At 40.7% G+C, this 20,360-nt stretch overlaps 1 protein-coding gene across 1 annotated transcript in view; it reads left to right on the top strand.

Annotated features, from left to right (window-relative positions):
* Positions 1–20,360, top strand: part of PI4KA (phosphatidylinositol 4-kinase alpha) — a 115,515-nt gene that overhangs the window by 7,152 nt on the left and 88,003 nt on the right. Inside the window, exons 2-7 of the mRNA XM_058692882.1 lie at positions 9,653–9,769; positions 14,036–14,129; positions 16,553–16,641; positions 18,596–18,668; positions 19,276–19,535; positions 20,067–20,133. Coding sequence (XP_058548865.1) covers positions 9,653–9,769; positions 14,036–14,129; positions 16,553–16,641; positions 18,596–18,668; positions 19,276–19,535; positions 20,067–20,133 — 700 coding nt within the window. The remainder of the gene's footprint in view (positions 1–9,652; positions 9,770–14,035; positions 14,130–16,552; positions 16,642–18,595; positions 18,669–19,275; positions 19,536–20,066; positions 20,134–20,360) is intronic.

Here is a 20,360-nt window from a genome sequence, read left to right as displayed (position 1 = left end):
GGTCATTTCAGATAGAAGAAAGCAAAGCACAGAAGAAAATGAGGAACAGCAGTAATAGGGTTCAGTAGAAATAGAGTATTTTGGGGGGCACCTGGGTGGCTCAATCGGTTAAGCGTCTGGCTTTGGGTCAGGTCATGATCTCATGGTTTGTGAGTTTGAGCCCCACATCGGGCTCTGTGCTGACAGCTCAGGGCCTGGAGCCTGCTTCAGATTCTGTGTCTCTCCATCTCTCAGCTCTTCCCCTACTTATGCTCTGTGTCTTTCTGTGTCTCAATAATAAATAAACGTTTAAAAAAAAAAAAAGAAATAGAGTATTTTTTTTTAGTTTTTTAAAATGTTTATTTAAAATTTTTTTTTTTTTTAATTTTTTTTTTTTCAATGTTTTTTATTTATTTTTGGGACAGAGAGACACAGAGCATGAACGGGGGAGGGGCAGAGAGAGAGGGAGACACAGAATTGGAAACAGGCTCCAGGCTCCGAGCCGTCAGCACAGAGCCCGACGCGGGGCTCGAACTCACAGACGCGAGATCGTGACCTGGCTGAAGTCGGCCGCTTAACCGACTGCGCCACCCAGGCGCCCCTTAAAAATTTTTTTAATGTTTATTTTATTTTTGACAGAGAGACAGAGCATGAGTGGAGGAGGGGCAGAGAGAGAGGGAGACGCAGAATCCAAAGCAGGCTCCAGGCTCTGAGCTGTCAGCACAGATCCCGATGCGGGGCTCAAACTCACAGATCCGCGAGATCGTGACCTGAGCCGAAGTCGGACGCTTAACCGACTGAGCCACCCAGGCGCCCCTAAAATGTTTATGTTAAATGTTTATTTTTGAGAGAAAGAGAGCGCGTAAGAGCAGGGGAGGGGCAGAGAGAGAGAGAAGGGGACAGAGGATCTGAAGCAGGCTCTACACTGATAGCAGAGATCCTGATGTGGGGCTTGAACCCACAAACTGTGAGATTGTGACCTGAGCTGAAGTCGCATGCTTAACCAACTGAGACACCCAGTGCCCCAGAAATATAGTATATTTAGAGAATGGAAATGTAAGTGGAGAAGAAAGCAGATGGCTTCATATGTAGTCCCAGACTCAAGAGTTTGTATTGAATTGATGAGACAGGGAAGAGCCCTTCAATATTTCAGGGCCAAGAATAATGTGCATTAAGAAGATTGTTGTGACCATATTGTTTATATTGATGCCCTTAGGGAGTCTTGGAATTGACATGTCACTAGTTGTTTACTCCCCAAGAGAGCAAGAATATTCTATTTCTTACTCCTTACTGCAGATTTTCTTTTCTGCTGTGTTTGCAGTTTGTACCTAGTGGGGGATGTGGTTGCCTTCAGTCCTTTCCACCAGCAGCTATTCCTATCTTTGATTTAAATTGCTGAAATTTATCTGTGCACTTCATTGTCCTCATTATTTATATATTTATTTGTTTTTGTATTTGCTTCTTTCATGTATCTTGGAATTTTGGGAAAAGGCTTGGCCATTTGTGAACATTGCCAAGCCAGTCAGAACACTATTTATGTTTATGTGATAAAAAACATGGTTGAGGCAAAAATCCTCAGATCTCACTTGCATTTATTCACTTAGTTCTGAGAGGCTCTATCTTTGCTGCTGAAGCTGTTCTCTTTTCCTGAATACTTCTGTGTGTAAAGCTGGTCTGGAAGCCTAGATTTAGGCTAGCCAAGGCTATATGTACTGTTATAAAAGCAAACGATGGTGACATTTGTTTATTCGTTCGTTTGTTCATTCATTCATTCAGTCTTTGAGTGCCTGCTGTGTGCCAGGCCTTGAAGGGACCTATTAGAGGGATTGAATGAGTAGACATTGTTTTTCTGTCATGGAGTTTGGCATGGAGATAGACAAGCATTAAACAAAAAATTACAAGTAAGTACAATTGAAAACGCTAACAAGTGCCAGGAAGCAGAAGTAAATGGTTTTTGTGAGTACATTCATAATGTTTTACTACCATCACCACCATCCACCTTCAGAACTCTTTCATCTTGTAAAACTGAAACTCTAATTGCAATTGATTTTTGTATGTTGATCTTGTATCCTGCAACCTTGCTGCACTTGTTTTTTAGTTTTAATATGTTTTTAGTTTTTTCTTTATATAAGATTATGTCATCTGCAAATATAGTTTTACTTTTTTTTTTTTTTTTTTTTTACAATCTGAATGCCTTTTATTTCATTTTCGTATCTAATTGTCCTGGCTAGAACCCCCAGGACAATACTGGATAGAAGTGGTGAGAGTGGACATCTTTATTTTGTTCCTGTTCAGGGGCAACGTTCAGCCTTTTACCATTAAATATGATGTTAGCTGTGAGTGTTTTATAGATGCCCTTTTTCAAGTTGAGGAAGTTCTATTTCTAGTTTGTTGAGTGTTTTTATCATGAAGAAGTGTGGAATTTTTTCAGATGCTTTTTCTGAGCGAATAATGATCTGGATTTACCTTCCTGCCATAAAACAACTAGGAAAATGGACAAATATATAAAACCACTGATTTCATACACTGACAAGGAACACAGGACTATAATACCTGAGAGACGGAAGAAACAAAGTGAGCCCTATGACTGCCTGGTTTTCTGCCAAAAGACATATCTCAGACCACAGAAGCAGGAAAGCTACAAAGCTAATTTTACAAAGCTAATTTAAAACTTTGCTAGGGCAGGTCTATATTAGCTTTTGCTACAGGGATAGTTTAACTCCACTGCTAAGGTATGGCCCTTTTGAGGTTTCTACTGAATGCTTTGAGGGCTTTCCACTCTGGCTGGGAGTAACTCAGACTCTTCTCAGCTATATATGAACTCTGGGAACTATTCAGTACGCAGTTCCCTGGTTGTTCTTTTCCAACTTCCTGGAATATCACCTATACTAGTGTGTGTTAGTATTCATCAAAAATTCAAGGGAACTCTTGCTATGATTTCTGGAGATTTTTTTGTTTAGCTCTCTCCTCTTCAGAATTTCTACCTGCTTTAGACTTCCTGTATTCTTACTTCTATCTCCTCCACTTAGACCTGCATGACTGGGATGTCCTTTCCTGTTCTGTGGTCTGAGATATGTCTTTTGGCAGAAAACCAGGCAGTCATAGGGCTCACTTTGTTTCCTCTGTCTCTCAGGTATTATAGTCCTGTGCTCCTTGTCCAGTGTATGAAATCAGTGGTTTCATGTATTTGTCCATTTTCCTAGTTGTTTTATGGCAGGAAGGTAAATCCAGATCCTATTAATCTCTCATGGCTACAGGTAGAAGTTCTTGGATCACAAGATTTTATTGCTAGAGCAGACGTTGCAAAAAAACTATCTGGTCATCCTTTTACATTAGAGAAAACTGAGACTTGGGGGAGAAGACTTAATCAATATTGGCATAGTTTTATTATTTTATTTTATTTTATTTTTTTAATGTTTATTTATTTTTGAGAGAGACAGAGATAGGATGCGAGTGGGTTAGGGGCAGAGAGAGAGGGAGACAAAGAATCCAAAGCAGGCTCCAGGCTCCAACCTGTCAGCACAGAGCCCGAGATGGGGCTCGAACTCATGAGCTGTGAGATCATGACCTGAACCAAAGTTGGACGCTCAACCGACTAAGCCACCCATGCGTCCCTTGGCATAATTTTAAGACATTAGCAAGATTCTGTGGATTTATATATATACACACACTTGCTGTTTTGTCCACCTTTTACAGAAGGAAATACAAAGTCAAAATGTTCAGATAGGTTTTGTCAGTTACCTTGGGTCACTTAGATAAGAAGTGCTAGAGTTGGAATGAAAATCACAACTCCGTACAGCTCCCCTGATCATTGCCTGGTGAAACGATGTGTCAGGAATCAGAGACATGCATTTGTATGTGCTGTACTCTGCCAAGCACATGAGCTGGGCTCAAGAAACGGAGACTCATTCGTTGTGTGTAAAGGCTCATGGAGTTCTACTTGTGTTGGATGTTGTAGAAAGCCATGTTAATTGATCACAGCCAACAGAACATCTTTAATGAAACCCTCATCCAGGACTGCTTGTAGGAGCAGGTGCTGTTCCACATGCATCTGCAGCCCCATGTGAATCTTGTTACAATCACTGTTATCATGATAGCTCTCAGTCACTTAGGAAATGTTAGCTTATGTTCAGTGTTCTCCATAGATGGGGATAGTGCATTTGAGAAAGACAACTAAAAATCAGATTTAGGTGTGCCTGAGTGGCTCAGTCAGTTAAGTGTCTGGCTTTTGATTTTGGCTCAGGTCATGATCTTGCAGTTCATGGGTCGGAGCCCTGCATTGGGCTCTGTGCTGACAGTACAGAGCCTGCTTGGGATCCTCTCCCTTCCTCTCTCTCTACCCCTCCCCTGCTCGTGCTTGCTTTCTTTCTCTCTCTTTCAAAATAAATAAATAAACTTAAAAAAAACCACCCGGATTTAACAGGTCACCTGGGTGGCTCAGTCAAATAAGCATCTGATTCTTTTTTTTTTTTTTTTTTTAACATTTTTTAATTTTATTTTTGGGACAGAGAGAGACATAGCATGAACGGGGGAGGGGCAGAGAGAGAGGGAGACACAGAATCGGAAACAGGCTCCAGGCTCCGAGCCATCAGCCCAGAGCCTGACGCGGGGCTCAAACTCACGGAATGCGAGATCGTGACCTGGCTGAAGTCGGACGCTTAACCGACTGCGCCACCCAGGCGCCCCAAGCATCTGATTCTTGATCTCGGTTCAGGTCATGATTTTGTGATTTGTGGGATCATGCACGGAGCCTGCTTGAGATTCTCTCTCCCTCTCTCTCTGCCCCTCCTCCTCCAATAAAATAAACTAAAAAGGGGGGGGGGGATTTTTAAAAAACAGATTTAACCGGGGCGCCTGGGTGGCTCAGTCGGTTAAGCGTCCGACTTCGGCTCAGGTCACGATCTCGCGGTCCGGGAGTTCGAGCCCTGCGTCGGGCTCTGTGCTGACTGCTCAGAGCCTGGAGCCTGTTTTAGATTCTGTGTCTCCCTCTCTCTCTGACCCTCCCCCGTTCATGCTCTGTCTCTCCCTATCTCAAAAATAAACGTTTAAAAAAAAAAATTAAAAAAAAATTAAAAAAAAAACAGATTTAACGAAACACTGCCACTAATACTTAAAGCTTAATCTCTTGTTCTCAGGGAATTTTGTTTCTCTATAAAGACTATTCCCAGAGGTTTCAGATAACAAAAGTTGTATTCTTTTAAAAACTCATTAATTATCCAACATGTAATGCTATTATTGGTAGGTTTATTTTGACCTAAATATTTTACCTACACCCACTGTTATGTTTTGACTTTTCATCTGCAGTTCTCTCTGCCCAGTGGTTCAGACTTGTGGGGGCACCTTGTTTTCTCCTTGGTTTGGCATTTCTTTACCTTGGCAGTCTAAATTCACCTTGTGGTCTTTCTCTTTTAATAGCCTTCGGTTAAAGTATTGTCAAGAGTTCTTAGCAAAGTCTAAGTGAGTTACCTTTGTTGCCTCCTGGTCGTCCATTGACTTATCAACTTCCTCAAAGTGTTGCCCAGAGCCCCTTTGGATCCTTTTTGTAAATGGCCACCACTGTCAGATTTTGAGCTTAACAACCTTTAATAATGCAGGATCTACTCCCCTTTACCCCCTAAAAACAACCAACTTTTTAGTTGATTGTAAAATTCTGAAAGAAAATCAGTGTTTTTTTCTTTTCATTTTTTAAATTGAGAAAAAATTTAATGTTTATTTTTGAGAGAGAGACAGACAGACTGCAAGCAGGGGAGGGGTAGAGAGGGAGGGAGATACAGAATCCGAAGCAGGCTCCAGGCTCTGAGCTGTCAGCACAGCTCAAACACATGAACTGTGAGGTCATGACTTGAGCCGAAGTCGGACACTTAACCAACAGAGCCACCCAGGTGCCCCTCTTTTCATTCTTTTAAATTGCAGCATTAATGCTTTATTCTGCATTAGAACTTTGACCTCTCTGTGTCTCAGTTTCTTCATCCATAGAATGAAGATAATAAATAGTGCACTATCGTGAAGATTAGATAAATACAAACCAGCACCTCACATGTGATCAATGTTCAATAACTATTGACTATTAGTATTTGGAGACTGGCACCCAGCAGAACTGATTTTCCCTTGTCTGATATGTGATGACTTCTGTAGGACCCGGGTTCAAGTCCTCACTTTTTTTCCTCCTACAAGAGTCCCAGTGTCCAAGGGCATTTTGCATCAGAGCCTAGACCTGGTGCCAGGCTTTTAGGGGCCCTCATCATTTAGTTTCTGACCTGCATTATTCACTAGTTGTGGCCTTTTTATTGGTTGTATAACTCTGGCTGGATTGTAAAGATTGTGAGAGTGTGACTACATATTATACATGACTTAACCTGATTATTCTTCCATCCATCCCCCCGTTCATTTAATGATGCAGCAAATATTTGTTCAGTGCCAATTGCATGCCAGCACTGTGCCCAGTACTGGTTATATGACAAATGACACCACATAGTTAAGCCCTACAGTAGGATGGCTGGGTTCCAGTGGTCCTCTTTCTTTTTACTTTCCTTCCTATCTCATTAAATCCCTGTGACTTCAGCCCCTTTAATTCCACTAAATAGTTGTTAAGTTTCTGGAACGTGTAGGGTGCATTGGATACAGTGATGTGGGGGGCAGTGATGAGGCGAACACAGTCCTGTCTGCAGTGAATGGAAGATAAGTATACAAGTAACTCTGAAATAAGACTTTTAAAAAGATAATTATGTCAAGAAAATTACGTTATTCTTGGTGGGCTATTGAAAGGTGTGATGGGAAAGATCTTAGCACATTACTGGGGTCTGAGAAAGCTTTGAGAAATGGGAGACAGGATCTTGGAAGGATGGATAGAATTTTTATAGGGGAGATAAGGCAGGTTGAATGAAATGTTGCAGATGGGTGAAAACCATGGAAAGGCCAGGTAGGGAGAAGTGAGCTCGGTATTCAGGGCCCGGGTGTTTGGGGCAAATTGGGAAGGACCTTCATTGCCAGGTTGGGAGTGTGCATTGAGTGTTCACTGGGGTGGGAAGCTGTTGAAGGTGCATGAGCTGGGAGTAGTTATATTGGAGTAGGGAGAGACAAAAGTCAGAGAGGATCTAGTTAAGAGCCTATTGTCTAAGATTGTACTTAACCTGTCTGGGCCTAGTTGCCTAACCTATTAAATAAAGATAGGATTACACATGATCTGCCTGAAAGGGGAGACTTGGCAGATGAGTGTGCAACTTCTTTCAGCTCTCCATCTCTGATTCTGCTTACATTTGGGAGTTGTGAGAGGTCTTCAGGTCTGAAATCCAAGTGAGCATCATCTCAGTGAAGTAGTTGAACTTGCATCATGTATTCTGGATGTCTTTAGAGAAATTATGCTCAATGAAAAGAAAAGCTCACCTTCCATTTTTCGTGTGATTTTTGTTGTTGTTGTTGTTAATGAAGTAATTTAATAAGTTTGATTTTTATTTACACAGAGCTGTGAAATATTTTCAAGACCATTTTGTGAGATTAAACTTTATATTCCTGGGTCTCGTTTCACGTGGTACCTGCTTCAGTCTTTGCCGTGCCTGTGTGCAGTCACAGGTGTCTTTGTCAGGGCTGAAACTTTCCTACTTGGTTTGAGACTCCTGGGGAAATTGTAGTTACTGGGGCGGGGAGGGGGAGTTGTAGTTAAATAGGAGTTATTTTAGGGTACCTGGCTGGTTCAGTCGGTGGAGTGTGCAACTCTTGATCTCGGGGTTGTAAGTTTGAGCCCCACAGATTACTTAAAAATAAAATATTTAAAAACAAGCCAGATTATGGAAAGAGCCTAAATGTCCATCAACTGATGAATGGATAAAGAAATTGTGGTTTATATACACAATGGAATACTACGTGGCAATGAGAAAAAATGAAATGTGGCCTTTTGTAGCAACGTGGATGGAACTGGAGAGTGTGATGCTAAGTGAAATAAGCTATACAGAGAAAGACAGATACCATATGGTTTCACTCTTATGTGGATCCTGAGAAACGTAACAGAAACCCATGGGGGAGGGGAAGGAAAAAAAAAAAAAAAGAAAAGAGGTTAGAGTGGGAGAGAGCCAAAGCATAAGAGACTGTTAAAAACTGAGAACAAACTGAGGGTTGATGGGGGAGGGAGGGCAGGGTAGGTGATGGGTATTGAGGAGGGCACCTTTTGGGATGAGCACTGGGTGTTGTATGGAAACCAATTTGACAGTAAATTTCATATATTAAAAAATAAATTAAAAAAAATAAAAAACAAATAGGAGTTGATTCACTGATATTAAGATGTTGGAGTTAAAGAAGTTGTGAGACTGTCTCCTTGGCTTTGGCTTTGCATTGCTATTAGAGTACAAGCCAGGCTCCCAGTCTCTACCTGAACTTGGACTTCTGGTCATCCCTGCTTTCTCTTTCCCATTGTATTGTCTCTCCAGCAGCCTCTGCCAGAATGCTTTAGATCTCTAATTATTTCTTTACAATCATTCCTAAGAGAAAGATTACTAAGACAAAGAACGTTACTTCTCTTCAGGTTAGAAGGTGCTTCTCTTTCTGGCTTGTGTATTTGCCCTTTTAAAATATGTTTTCTTTTTTTTTTTTTAATTAAAAAAAATTTTTTTTAACGTTTATTTATTTTTGAGACAGAGAGAGACAGAGCATGAACAGGGGAGGGGCAGAGAGAGAGGGAGACACAGAATCTGAAACAGGCTCCAGGCTCTGAGCTGTCAGCACAGAGCCCGACGCGGGGCTCGAACTCACAGATCGTGAGATCATGACCTGAGCCGAAGTCAGACGCCCAACCAACCAAGCCACCCAGGCGCCCCTATGCTTTCTTTTTTTAACTTGCAATGATAATTGGTAATTTTCAAAGCAAATCTCAAGCGTTGCACTTGATCTCCTTTGCCGTTAGAATATCCCAAGAAACTGTATGAATGTCAGTGAATGACTTCTCATTGGTTCCATAACAAAACAGCAAAGTTGAGGCCTCCTGATGTGTCTGAATGCTCTGCTCAAGCGTTCTTATGGCAGGGATTTTCAAGGTGAATAGGCATCACCTATTTTCCTATTCATAACAAATCCAGATTTTTAGTTCCTTTATGTCAGGTATTTACTGTTTTGAAAATAATTCTAAGTTTTCCATATATTCAATAAATTGCTGATTTACTGCCTATCTGCTTCTGCTAGCCACTGTTATGGCATATCCAGTAACAACAGATATTGTTTATTAAGTGCATAGTATGTATTATGCACTGTCCTAAGTGCTTTACCCACATTTCATCTCCCCCCTCCCCCACATTTAATCTTTTAATGAACAGTATGGGAGGCATTGCGACTGTAGGTAGGTTTGGGTAAAGTGCTTTTGAGTACCACTGAGTAGTGGAGATCTGTGATTATTCTGACTCTGAAATGCAGACATTGGCTCTTGTGCTTTACTTCCTCTGTGTGTACATCATTTTAACCCTTGGTCCAAGCTTCTCAGTGCATATATGTTTTGGGAGCATGTGCGTGATCATTTCAGAAGCTGCAAATGATCTTTTTATGACCTTTGAATTGGAAAAGAATGACTTACTGGTTATATAGACTCATTGGTGTTTATGCTGTTGTTTATATCTTATATTCTGAATGTGGGTTTATATTTTTTTTAATCTATGGGTTTTTGGTTGTTGTTGGTGGTGGTCTCATTTTCTAGGTCCAAAAGCTGCTTTGTATGTGCCCAGTAGATTTCCATGGTATCTTCCAATTGGATGAACGACGGAGAGATGCAGTGATTGCATTGGGCATTTTTCTCGTTGAATCTGATCTTCAGGTACGTCTTTACTACATTAAAAGTGTTTCTGTAAAAGGGGTAATGTAATTAGAATTTAAATTTGTACCTGGTTATATTTACCTGAAGCAGTACTAGAAGAATGCATACAAACCTAATAAAGGTGGTTAGTGATAGTGAGGCAGAGTATGTGGAACAGGTTGAGGTGTGTGATTTAATTAATTTAGTTAATGTATACCTTCTTAGGAAATTTTGTTTTTTGAATTGTGTGAATATATTAAGTTAATATATATATATATATATATATATATACACACATATGTATATATATATATGTATATGGATTTTGATTGTTGTGTTTTGCCAGAAAGTTAGTTAAAATGCTTGTGAAATAATTGTGTGCCTTCCAGGGTAGACTTGATTTTTAATCTAAGGTCAAACATTTATCGGTCAAACTCAGAGTAACCATTTTTTTTCCTTGTGAAAAGATAGGGTTCTTTGAGATAATTTTGACATAATACCATCTTTTTCAGAACTGTGATAGGTATAGGTACGCCTGGCTGGCTATGTTAGTCAAGCATGTGATTCTTGATCTTGGGGTTGTAAGTTCGAGCCCCACATTAGGTATAGAAATTACTTAAAAATTAAAAAAAAAAATCTTAAAAAAAAAAAGAACTGTGATAGATATAACTTTTAGAGTACATGTTACTGTGTCCTTTAGAGGTAATTTAAAAATCAGTGTTATGGCTCCAATAGAAAATGATGTGGCCATTTTTTTTGTTTTTTGTTTTTTTAGTACTTCCCAAAGCTAATTAAAGCAAATGATTAATCACTGAATACAGACTCTTTTATTTATTTATTGTTATCATTATCAAGAATCACTTTTAATTCCATGTTTAATCATGCTGTGCTAGGGAAAAAATGATGTCTGATACTTGAATTTTTATTTATCTAAAAATGCTTATGTGTTCTGGAATTCTACTTCAACAAGGATTAATATTTTTGACAGAATAGTTACACATTTGTAAAAAAATAAGCATTTTAATTTTAGAGTAATATTTAAAAAATTAAATAGGTTATTTGATCAGGGCCCCATGAAAAACCAAAATTGGATGCACATAAACTGCATTTTAATTATTCTTTCTATTTATTTATAAGTGTGAAAAGAAAAAATCATTTCTACTTTTCTATTTGCAAAGTCCTATTTAAATTAAATTAAATTTATTTAAATTTAAGTATAAACAAGGAAAATGATTTTAAAAATAATTTGTATGAGAAACTGCTGTTCAAATGTGTATTAATTGAAAATACCTTTGGCAAACTTTACTTAATAGACTGACCTTAATAGATTGACCCTAATACTTGTAGTAGGCTTTTTAGGGTGGCATAGAAGAGATGAATACAAATTACCTTTGGTGTAATTTGGGTTCCTGGTAAGGATTGGCAGGACTTGGTGTCCCTTGAGCCATACAGTCTGCCAGTGTTTCCAGGAATCCCGTTGGCCTCATGGACACTAGGAAAGGAGCCCGGCACTCTTTGCCAGCCCTCTGAGCCCTAGTAACCAGCTTTCTCTTGGTTCACCTGGTGTTGATATTCCCTGCCTCCATCCAGGATGGACTGTGCTACTGGCCTCCACGTCTAGTCAGTGGGCCACCCTGGCAGCTGCTGTGGCCATAGTAGCAGATGTAGTTTACTACCAGGGTGCCTGGGTGGCTCAGTCGGTTGAGCGTCCGACTTCGGCTGAGGTCATGATCTCACTGCTTATGAGTTCGAGCCCTGCGTTGGACTCTGTGCTGACAGCTTGGAGCCTGGAGCCTGTTTTGGATTCTGTGTCTCCCTCTCTCTCTGCCCCTAACCTACTTGCATTCTGTCTCTGTCTCTCTCAAGAATAAATGAACATTAAAAAAAAAATTTTTTTTTTAAATGAAAAGAAGTAGTTTACTACCACATGCTACAAAAGCCATAACAGGTTATACAGGGGAGAACACCTGGGGTCACTTCCTCTGCAGGGAGCCTGGCCGTGCACATCCTTCAGAGTTTTGTGCTTATTAGTACACTGGGATCCTGGACAGATGTAACCAACTCCTTTATGTGATTCAGAGGAAAAGTTTTGCATTTGGAAAAGAAAGTTCTCTATTTGTCATGGTTGTTTATTATGGTGTAACAAACTACCCCAAAACTTGGTGGCTTAATACAACAGATTTGTTTATTTATTTTTTTCTCATGAATCTGCAATTTAATTAGAGCTCAGAAGAGTCATTTGTCTCTGCTCCATTCAGTGTCACATGGTGGGCTTGAAAGCTAGAGGCTGGAATCACCTGAGAAGACTCGTTCATGCACATGTGTGGGCGTGGATCCTGGCTGTTGCTGGGACCTAAGCTGGGGCTCTTAGCCAGGGCACCCCTATGTACATGACCTTTCCGTGTGGCCTGGGCTATATCACTTTTTTTTTAATTTATTTTTGAGAGAGAGAGTGTGTGTGTGAGCAGCAGAGAGGCAGAGAAAGAGGGAGACACAGAATCCAAACCAAGCTCCAGGCTCTGTCAGCACAGAGCCTGATGTAGGACTTGAACCCATGAACCCAGATCACTACCTGAGCTGAAGTTGGGTGCTCAACCAACTGAGCCACCAGGCGCCCCTTTTTAAAATTTTTTTTTTAAATGTTTAACGTTTATTTATTTTTGAGAGAGAGACAGAGTGCGAGTAGGGGAAGGGCAGCAAGAGAGGGAGACACAGAATCTGAAGTAGGCTGCAGGCTCTGAGCTGGTAGCACAGAGCCCGATGTGGGGCTCGAAACCACAAACTGTGAGATCATGACCTGAGCCGAAGTCAGATGCTCAACCGACTGAGCCACCCAGGCGCCCCTGTCTGTCTGTCACAACATAATGTCTGCGTCCCAAGGGCATGTGTCCTGAAAGAAAGGCAGATGGATGCTGCACTGCTTTTTTAACCTAACCTAGGAAGTCAGTCTCATTTATACCACAGCTGACCCTTGAATAATGTAGGGTTTAGGGGCACTGACCCCCTGTGCCATTGAAAAATCCACATATAATTTTGATTCTCCCAAAATTTAACTATTAATAGCCTACTATTGACCAGAAGCCTTACCGAAAACAATAAACTAGAGAAAAGAAAATGTTATTAAGAAAACTGTAAGGAAGAGAAAATACATTTACAATACTGTAAAAAAGCCATATATAAGTGGACCCGTGTACTTCAAACCCTTGTTGTTCGAGGATCAGCTGTACTTTCTAAAAACACCAGAAGCAAGTCACTAAGGCAGCCCATTTTCTAGAGGAAGTGAATTTGACTCCACCTTTCAGTTGGAGTGTCACAGAATTTGGAGTCATGTTTTCATTTCTTTTTCTTTTTTCTTTTTTTTTTTTTTTTTGAGAGAGAAAGAGTATGAGCAGAGAATGGGCAGAGAGAGAGGGAAAAAGAGGATCCAAAGCAGGCGCCATGCTGACAGCAGCAAGCTCGATGTGGGGCTTGAACCCAAGAATTGTGAGATCATGACCTAAGCTGAAGTCAGATGCTTAACTAATTGAGCCACCCAGGAACCCCGTGGAGTCATGTTTTCAATATCACCACATGTGTTTATCAGTGTTTCAGAACCAAATGGTATTCCTCTTCTCAGGAGCACACTTACCTAATCCTTAACTGGAGCCGTTATAAGTAGGGAAACAGCCAAAAGAGCCAGTCATGGAAGATTGTGAAGTTACATGTTGACTGGCTAGTTTGGAAACTAGAAGAAAGTAGTTTTTGTATTGGCTAACGATGGCTATTAAGTCTAATGCTCAGATAGAGAGAAGCAAAAGGAAACATGAAGCAGAAAATTAAAAAAAAAAAAAAGAAAAGGGGACAAAGGCCATGAATAACAGAAGTATCACCAAGTTTAAAAGCTTCTGGCTGTGAGCTTCCCTCAGTCCAGAGAATCTGATCCTGGGGCCCACTGAAAGGCTTGGGGGCTTTCTGAATACTCTTACTGAGGCAGTTTTGAGAGTGTGTGCTCACACATACCTTCTGGAGAGGCCCTCGTAGGGGCCCAGTGTCCAGAGGAGGCCAGAACCAGGCTGGACATTCAGAGCAGAAGAGCAGGTTGTAGCCCTTCCCTTAGGCACCTAGTGCAGACTTATGGGATGACCTCGGACGCCCCCTGCTGCCACCACATGGAAATAGGAAGGGTGCAATGCCATGGGACCATCCATATTTGAGATGATTTGGATGTGTATGCTTTGCTTTAGGCTTAGTACTAAAAAGCTACCAGCCACACATTTGTATTAAATGTGTTTTTTTTTTTTTTTTAAGCATAAAGATTCCGTGGTTCCTTACCTTCTCCGACTGCTTAAAGGTCTTCCGAAAGTGTATTGGGTAGAAGAAAGCACAGCTCGGAAAGGCAGAGGTAATTTTGTATAACGTTTTCCCTGAATTCAGGGAAGAACATGTATGCTCACAGTCTGTAAAGATCAAATGTTTAATCATGTTAATGCATCAAGTACAGTGTTTCTAGCTGGTTCCACTCCTGGCTGTGGGGCAGCTGCCTGCCTGCAGCAACATGGGCTATGCTTACTCACTGTTGTCCAGAGTCCATGGTGAAGGTGGGGCAAAGGCAAGGCTGAGAAAACTGACTTTGTATTGTACTCTGGGAGTGAACAGGAACTTGGAGACCTGCAGGAACCTTTTCTCATGTCTCATTGCCAGAATTGGGTCCCCTGCCCATCCCTGAACCTGTCTCTCTTACCCTTCGATGAATAGGCTCACTCCTGGAGTGAGGCCAGTTCTCCAGATTTCATCACTGCTGCTCAAAAAGGAAGGGTGAGATGGATGTCCAGGATTTGAACACCATGTTCACTATAAATAATAAATAGTTTATCATTTTGTTGCTGTTGGCTGAGTTTTAAATTTTGCACCTTTGAAAATGGTAGTAAGCCTGCTATGTGCCAAGCATTGTGCTAACCACTTGTAACACTGATATTCCCATACATTGATTTCCCAAGACTCCCAAATCAGTTTGGAACACCACCAACATTTTAGAGATCACGACCCTGGAGACCAAAGTTTTCTTATAGTCTCCCTCTGTGAGACCCACGGCCCACCTTCAGACAAAGCAAGGGGTTGGTGTCTATAAAGAAAGCCCTTGTTCTTTTGGTTGGTGGCACGGCCCTAATTTGTTGGGTGGGCTTGCCTGCTAAGGGTGGCTTTTGCTGATCTCATGAACATCCTGCCTCAGCTTAGTCCTCTCGTTCTTTGGGTTTCATCATTTCTGGTAACATACTATGCCTAAAACTGACAGACCCCAGATTATGCATGTATCCTCAAATTTAAAGGACTACAATTTTTTTAATTGAAATGTAGTTGACATACAATATTATATTAGTTCCAGGCATACAACAGTGATTTGAGGTGTATATACATTACAAAGTGATTACAGTGATAAATCTAGCTACCATTCGTCACCATACCAAGTTGATACTTATTATTGACAATATTCCTTATGTGGTACATTGTATCCCTATGTCTTATTTGTTTTAGAACTGAAAGTTTGTACCTTTTAATCCCCTTCCCCTATTTCGTTCATCCTCCCACCCTAAAGGCCTATTAGATAGAAAGCATTGCTAAAAAGTCAAACATCTCTCTGTCAACCATTGTTATCTAACTTGGGGAGAAGTAGAATACCAGTAGAAGTTGATTCTATTTTCTTTCCTTTCCAAACAAATACTGCTTCTATGTACATGGACTCCTATTAGAATGTAAGTGTTAGCATTATTTGAAGCATTGTTAGGGATATATAAATCTCCAATTATTGGATAACATTTCAATCTTTTATTTTTTACGAAGGCAGTATGATTTAGACCTTTAAACTCTAGAGCAGTAGTTCTCAAAGTGGCATTCCTGGATCAGCAGCCTCAGTGTCAGAACTTGTCAGAAATGCAGATTCTCAGTCTTTCATCAGAGCTGCTGAATTAGAAGTCTGGGACAAGGAAGCCTCCAGGTGATCCTGATCACACTGTAGTTTGAGAAGGACCTAGATCTGCATCTTAAAATTATAAGTATGGAAGTGAACACATAACAGTCTTCTGCCATGTACTATGAATAGATCCATAAGACAGTGGGCAGCTCTCTGTCCTTGATTAAATTCAACGCTCAAAATTGATTAAATATTTAATAGCAGTTGGATCTACACAGCAGTGATTCTGACATTTTTAAGGTGCACACCATAGAAGTACTGGTTAGCTTTGGTCTTTTAGGTACAGTGATCCCTTCCCAACCTTGAGTCCATGCTCCTGAGAACCTCCCAATGAGGAGGCTCGGTAGTAGATGGGCTTAAAAACCTATTAGGAATAGAGCAAATCTTTGGAAGCTCTTATTAGGATTTTCTCCATCTGTCAAAATAAAGCAGAAAAGAAATATAAACAATTCAGTTTAAAGTAGTGGTAATTTGTATTTGACAGGTAGCCTCATATACCATTTCTTACACTTTATCAAGATTGGTTTCTCACCCTAGGTAGAAATTTAGGTCAGGAATTAAAAAATGGAGTCTGTTATGTTGAGAGAGCTGTATAATCTCAAACTATAAACTGGCTCAGAAACATTTAAGTTTGTTGAACCAAAGCATTCTATTAAAAGAAATTAGAGGTATTTCTCAGCAAACATGTTGGGCCCATATCTGTTCTTTTCAGGTTCACCTCACTGAGGGCAGCCACCCCTATAAACTGGTCCCTTGGCAGATCCTGTGAGAAAGGGAACTTACTGAATCAGGTGGCCAGTACATGTAGCCCAGTGTCTCAGTGGTAATGATCTGACTCGTGTCTGTGTGCCTTCCAGCCACCCTCCCGGTTGCAGAGAGTTTCAGCTTCTGCTTGGTCACTTTGCTGTCTGATGTGGCTTATAGGGACCCCTCACTTCGGGATGAGGTAAGTGTGTGGTGAGTTGGAGTGCATTTCTGTATGATCAAAGAGAGTCCCAAAGTAACAGAAAAGAGTAAATAAAATTTTGAAGTGATTTGGTTGTTTCTGTTGATTTATTTTGTACTAACACACCTAAGAAATGTTAAATATATACTAACAATACCCAGTGACCACTTGAGTCTTCTTTCATCCAGCCCTCCCCATAATTCTGTGAGGTAGGCAGCACAAGTCCAAGGCAGCTGACTTTCCTGATGGCTCACAATCCCTGTTGGAGATTGAAGTCATTCATGGAAGGAAATGATCTAGATTGTTGAAATTATACCCAGATTTTAAGTGCCCTAATTTTTTTTTGTTTGAATTTATTTTGTTGAAATGTTACTTAAGTGCGTTTCATACTCCCCTCCTTTTTAAACAAAGAATACGATCATAATCTAAACTTTTTCTTCATCAGATTTTTTGTTTTAAAAATCAGTATGTATATGCTGCTATCCTCAGGACCTGCCAAGGAGTGCCTGGTTGCTTGTCTATATGTTAAATATTCCCAGCTAGCTATGCTTTTTGAGTCCTTGTATCTGTTTTTTAATTTCTAAAATCTCTTAATATCAAAGTGTAAATTCTGTTGTCAGTATTTCTGTCATTAACATTCTTCTCCATTCTTTTTTCTTAGTTTACGTTCTTTATTTGTAAGTTGGCTAAAGAGATAACTAGATCTACTAGAATCATGTATCATTATTTCAAAAGTTAGGCTAGAAATTAAGGGCTTTTCTGTAAATAACATTTATCAAAATGTCAATGCTAAAGATGATGACGTAACTTCAGTACACAAAGTGGAGAAAGCATTGCTTTTCAAGTCTTTGTATGTTACTCAGCATCATTTAACATTAGCAAAATGTCAGAAATTTGCCTTGATTAGGAACACGTTGTATGAGACCAATTTTATTCTCTTCTTTGTCTGGGATTTCCAAGACTGGTAGTAGAGGGAAATAAGGTAGATACAGTCTAGTTGATCTTCATCCAGGCTTTAGACAAACACTCCTCCTGACATCCTGAATCTGGAATATGGGCTGAGGGCCAAAACAATTTGGAAAGTTTGCAAAGCTGCCTAAAGGGCCATCCCAGAGGGTGACAGGGTGCTGGCCCAGCAGGAGTCTTCCCTAGGTCTGCCCTATACACTGAAGCAAAAGGAGCCAGGGCCATAAATGAAAATTCAGAAGGGAAGTTGGTTTCATTTGTAGATGATACAAAGCTGGGAATCAGAGACCAGTATAATGAGCTAAAGCTAATCCCCTGAGTTTTTGTAGACATCAGTGACAGGCGAAAAATACCAACATCAGTAGAGTTGGCAGCATGTGCAAAAAAGATTTAAGTATTTTACATATCAGTGAGCTCTTTGAGCCAGCATTGTGAAGTGGCTGCCGAACAGCTGATGTCATGTATATGGAAGGCTAGAATCTGTGTTGAGTTTGATGATTACTCAGGGGGAGTCCCAGCATCCCTGGAATATTAATGTATCTTCCTGAGCACCACAATTCGAGACTGTTTCTGACACATGGGACTACTGTGAAATCAGAAGCTGGCACTCAGGATCATGAAGGACTTGTAATCATAAGAAATGGATTAAAAGAACTAGAGATATTTAGCCATGAAAAGAGATTTGGGGTCCTATCACCTGTTTCTCGAATATGGAAGGTGTAGCTCCAAGGCCAGTGGTCACAAGCCCCAGAGGACAACATTGGCCCAGAGTTAGGAGGCGCTCTTGGCCAACCCAGGAGGGCAAGTTTCTGTCTCTAGAAGGTCAACTGATTGGCCACTTGGCAGAGCTGTCATGCGGGGTTTTATGTATCACATATGGGGTTGGACAAGATATTGTCTAAAGATCCTTCCAATTCTGAATGAATTTTGTGGTACTTATCTGATTTTATTTATAAGTTTGTCTTTTCTGTTTCCTTGGCTGTTACAGATTTTAGAGGCACTTTTGCAGGTTTTGCATGTTCTTTTGGGAATGTGCCAGGCCTTGGAGATTCAAGAAAAAGGTATGATTATAGATCCAAGGCTTTTTTTTTTTTCCTTAATGGTTTGTGATTATTTTTTTCCCTTGCTTTTCCCAGTCTTCTTTTTTTGTTCTTTACTATTTATGTACTTGATGGATGAAACCTTCCTATATTAGTTTGCCTTTGTTGTGTGTTAAAGAGGTCACATGGGGGTCATGAGCACAGCTCTGCTACCTGAATGCCAGGTGACTTTAGACAAGTCACCTCACCCTTTCTGGGCCTCAGTTTCCTCACCTGTAACATGCCTGACTGCCTCTAGTATGAGGCTACCTATATCATCCCAGGAGGAAGAAATATATGATTTAAGTATAGTAAAGGTACCTGATAACAAGACTTATCTGTGTTATTGATTTGATTGTACCATGAACAGATTAAGACCTCCCAAAAACAGCAGCTGTGTGTGATGGAGATGTAGTCTGAAGTTGTTAATGTCAGCCCTTAAGGCTAACCTGTTGTTATGACTTGTTCTGACCCCCTACTTGGGGGTAGGGGGAGGTTGTGGGATGTCAGCCAGTGTTACAAGCTGGTGCAGCACAGCTCTCTCCCAGGGAACTTTCTGGTATTGGAACATTCTCTCTTTGTCTTCTAGAATACCTTTGCAAATACGCGATCCCATGCCTGTTAGGAATCTCACGAGCATTTGGGCGTTACAGCAACACGGAAGAGTCTCTCCTGTCAAAACTGTTCCCCAAAGTCCCTCCTCATTCCCTCCGAGTCCCTGAGGAGCTTGAAGGCGTGCGGAGGCGATCTTTCAATGACTTCCGCTCCATCCTCCCCAGCAATCTGCTGACAGTGTGTCAGGAGGGCACCCTGAAGAGGAAGACCAGCAGCGTGTCCAGCATCTCTCAGGTGGGGCTGTGCTCCTGGGAGGCAGGCAAAGAGGTCAGGTCTTGTGAAGTACTCACTCGGAAAAAAACCCCACTCGCGTGCTATTCAAGGAAACTCACAAAACAGAAAAGGTTCTCACTGGAAATCTCTGTAAAATAAAGGCTTCTTTTGACTATTGAAGATTTAGAAGTGATTTAATCTCCTAGTCATGAAGTATTTGTTTCCTAGCAGTTGGGTGCCAAGCTTTATTCTGAGTGGGGGACAGTTGGTGCCCTTAAGAAGTATATAATTGACTCATGGGCACAAGATAAAGACACCAAATGCTGAGAATAATTCATCTCAGTAATGATGTATAAAATATATGGCTAGGCACAAAGAATTTAGGCATATGATATATAGTAGAGAACGCTGTAGCTAAGGTGGGCTTCGGGGAGGAGGTGAGGTGTGAACTAAGACTTGAGGTACAAATGTTGGGCTGGCAGAGACCTTGTCTGAGGCAAAACTGCCTGAGGTTTGGCGTTTTCTGATATGTCAGGTGGTTTTGTGTTTCAGGTCAGCCCTGAACGTGGGATGCCCCCTCCCAGCTCCCCTGGAGGATCTGCTTTTCACTACTTTGAAGGTGGGCTTCACCTTTCTGACCAGAATATTGACCTAGTAACTTGGTGGGCAGGTTCACTGTGAGTTCTTGTGACATTAAAGATGCTAATACTAGTGTTCTGCTGTTGTGCATCTAGAGAGTCAAGCTTTTATAAGGCATTTAGTTTCTAGTTTTGTTCAGACTTATTAAAATTTAATTTTAAAATATTTCAAATATGGAAAAAAGTGCAGAAAATAATATACAGACCC

This window comes from Neofelis nebulosa, chromosome 11 (assembly GCF_028018385.1).
Source record: "Neofelis nebulosa isolate mNeoNeb1 chromosome 11, mNeoNeb1.pri, whole genome shotgun sequence".
NCBI lineage: Eukaryota > Metazoa > Chordata > Mammalia > Carnivora > Felidae > Neofelis > Neofelis nebulosa.
Note: the sequence above shows the minus strand (reverse complement) of the source record. Positions and strands in the feature narration are given on the sequence as shown.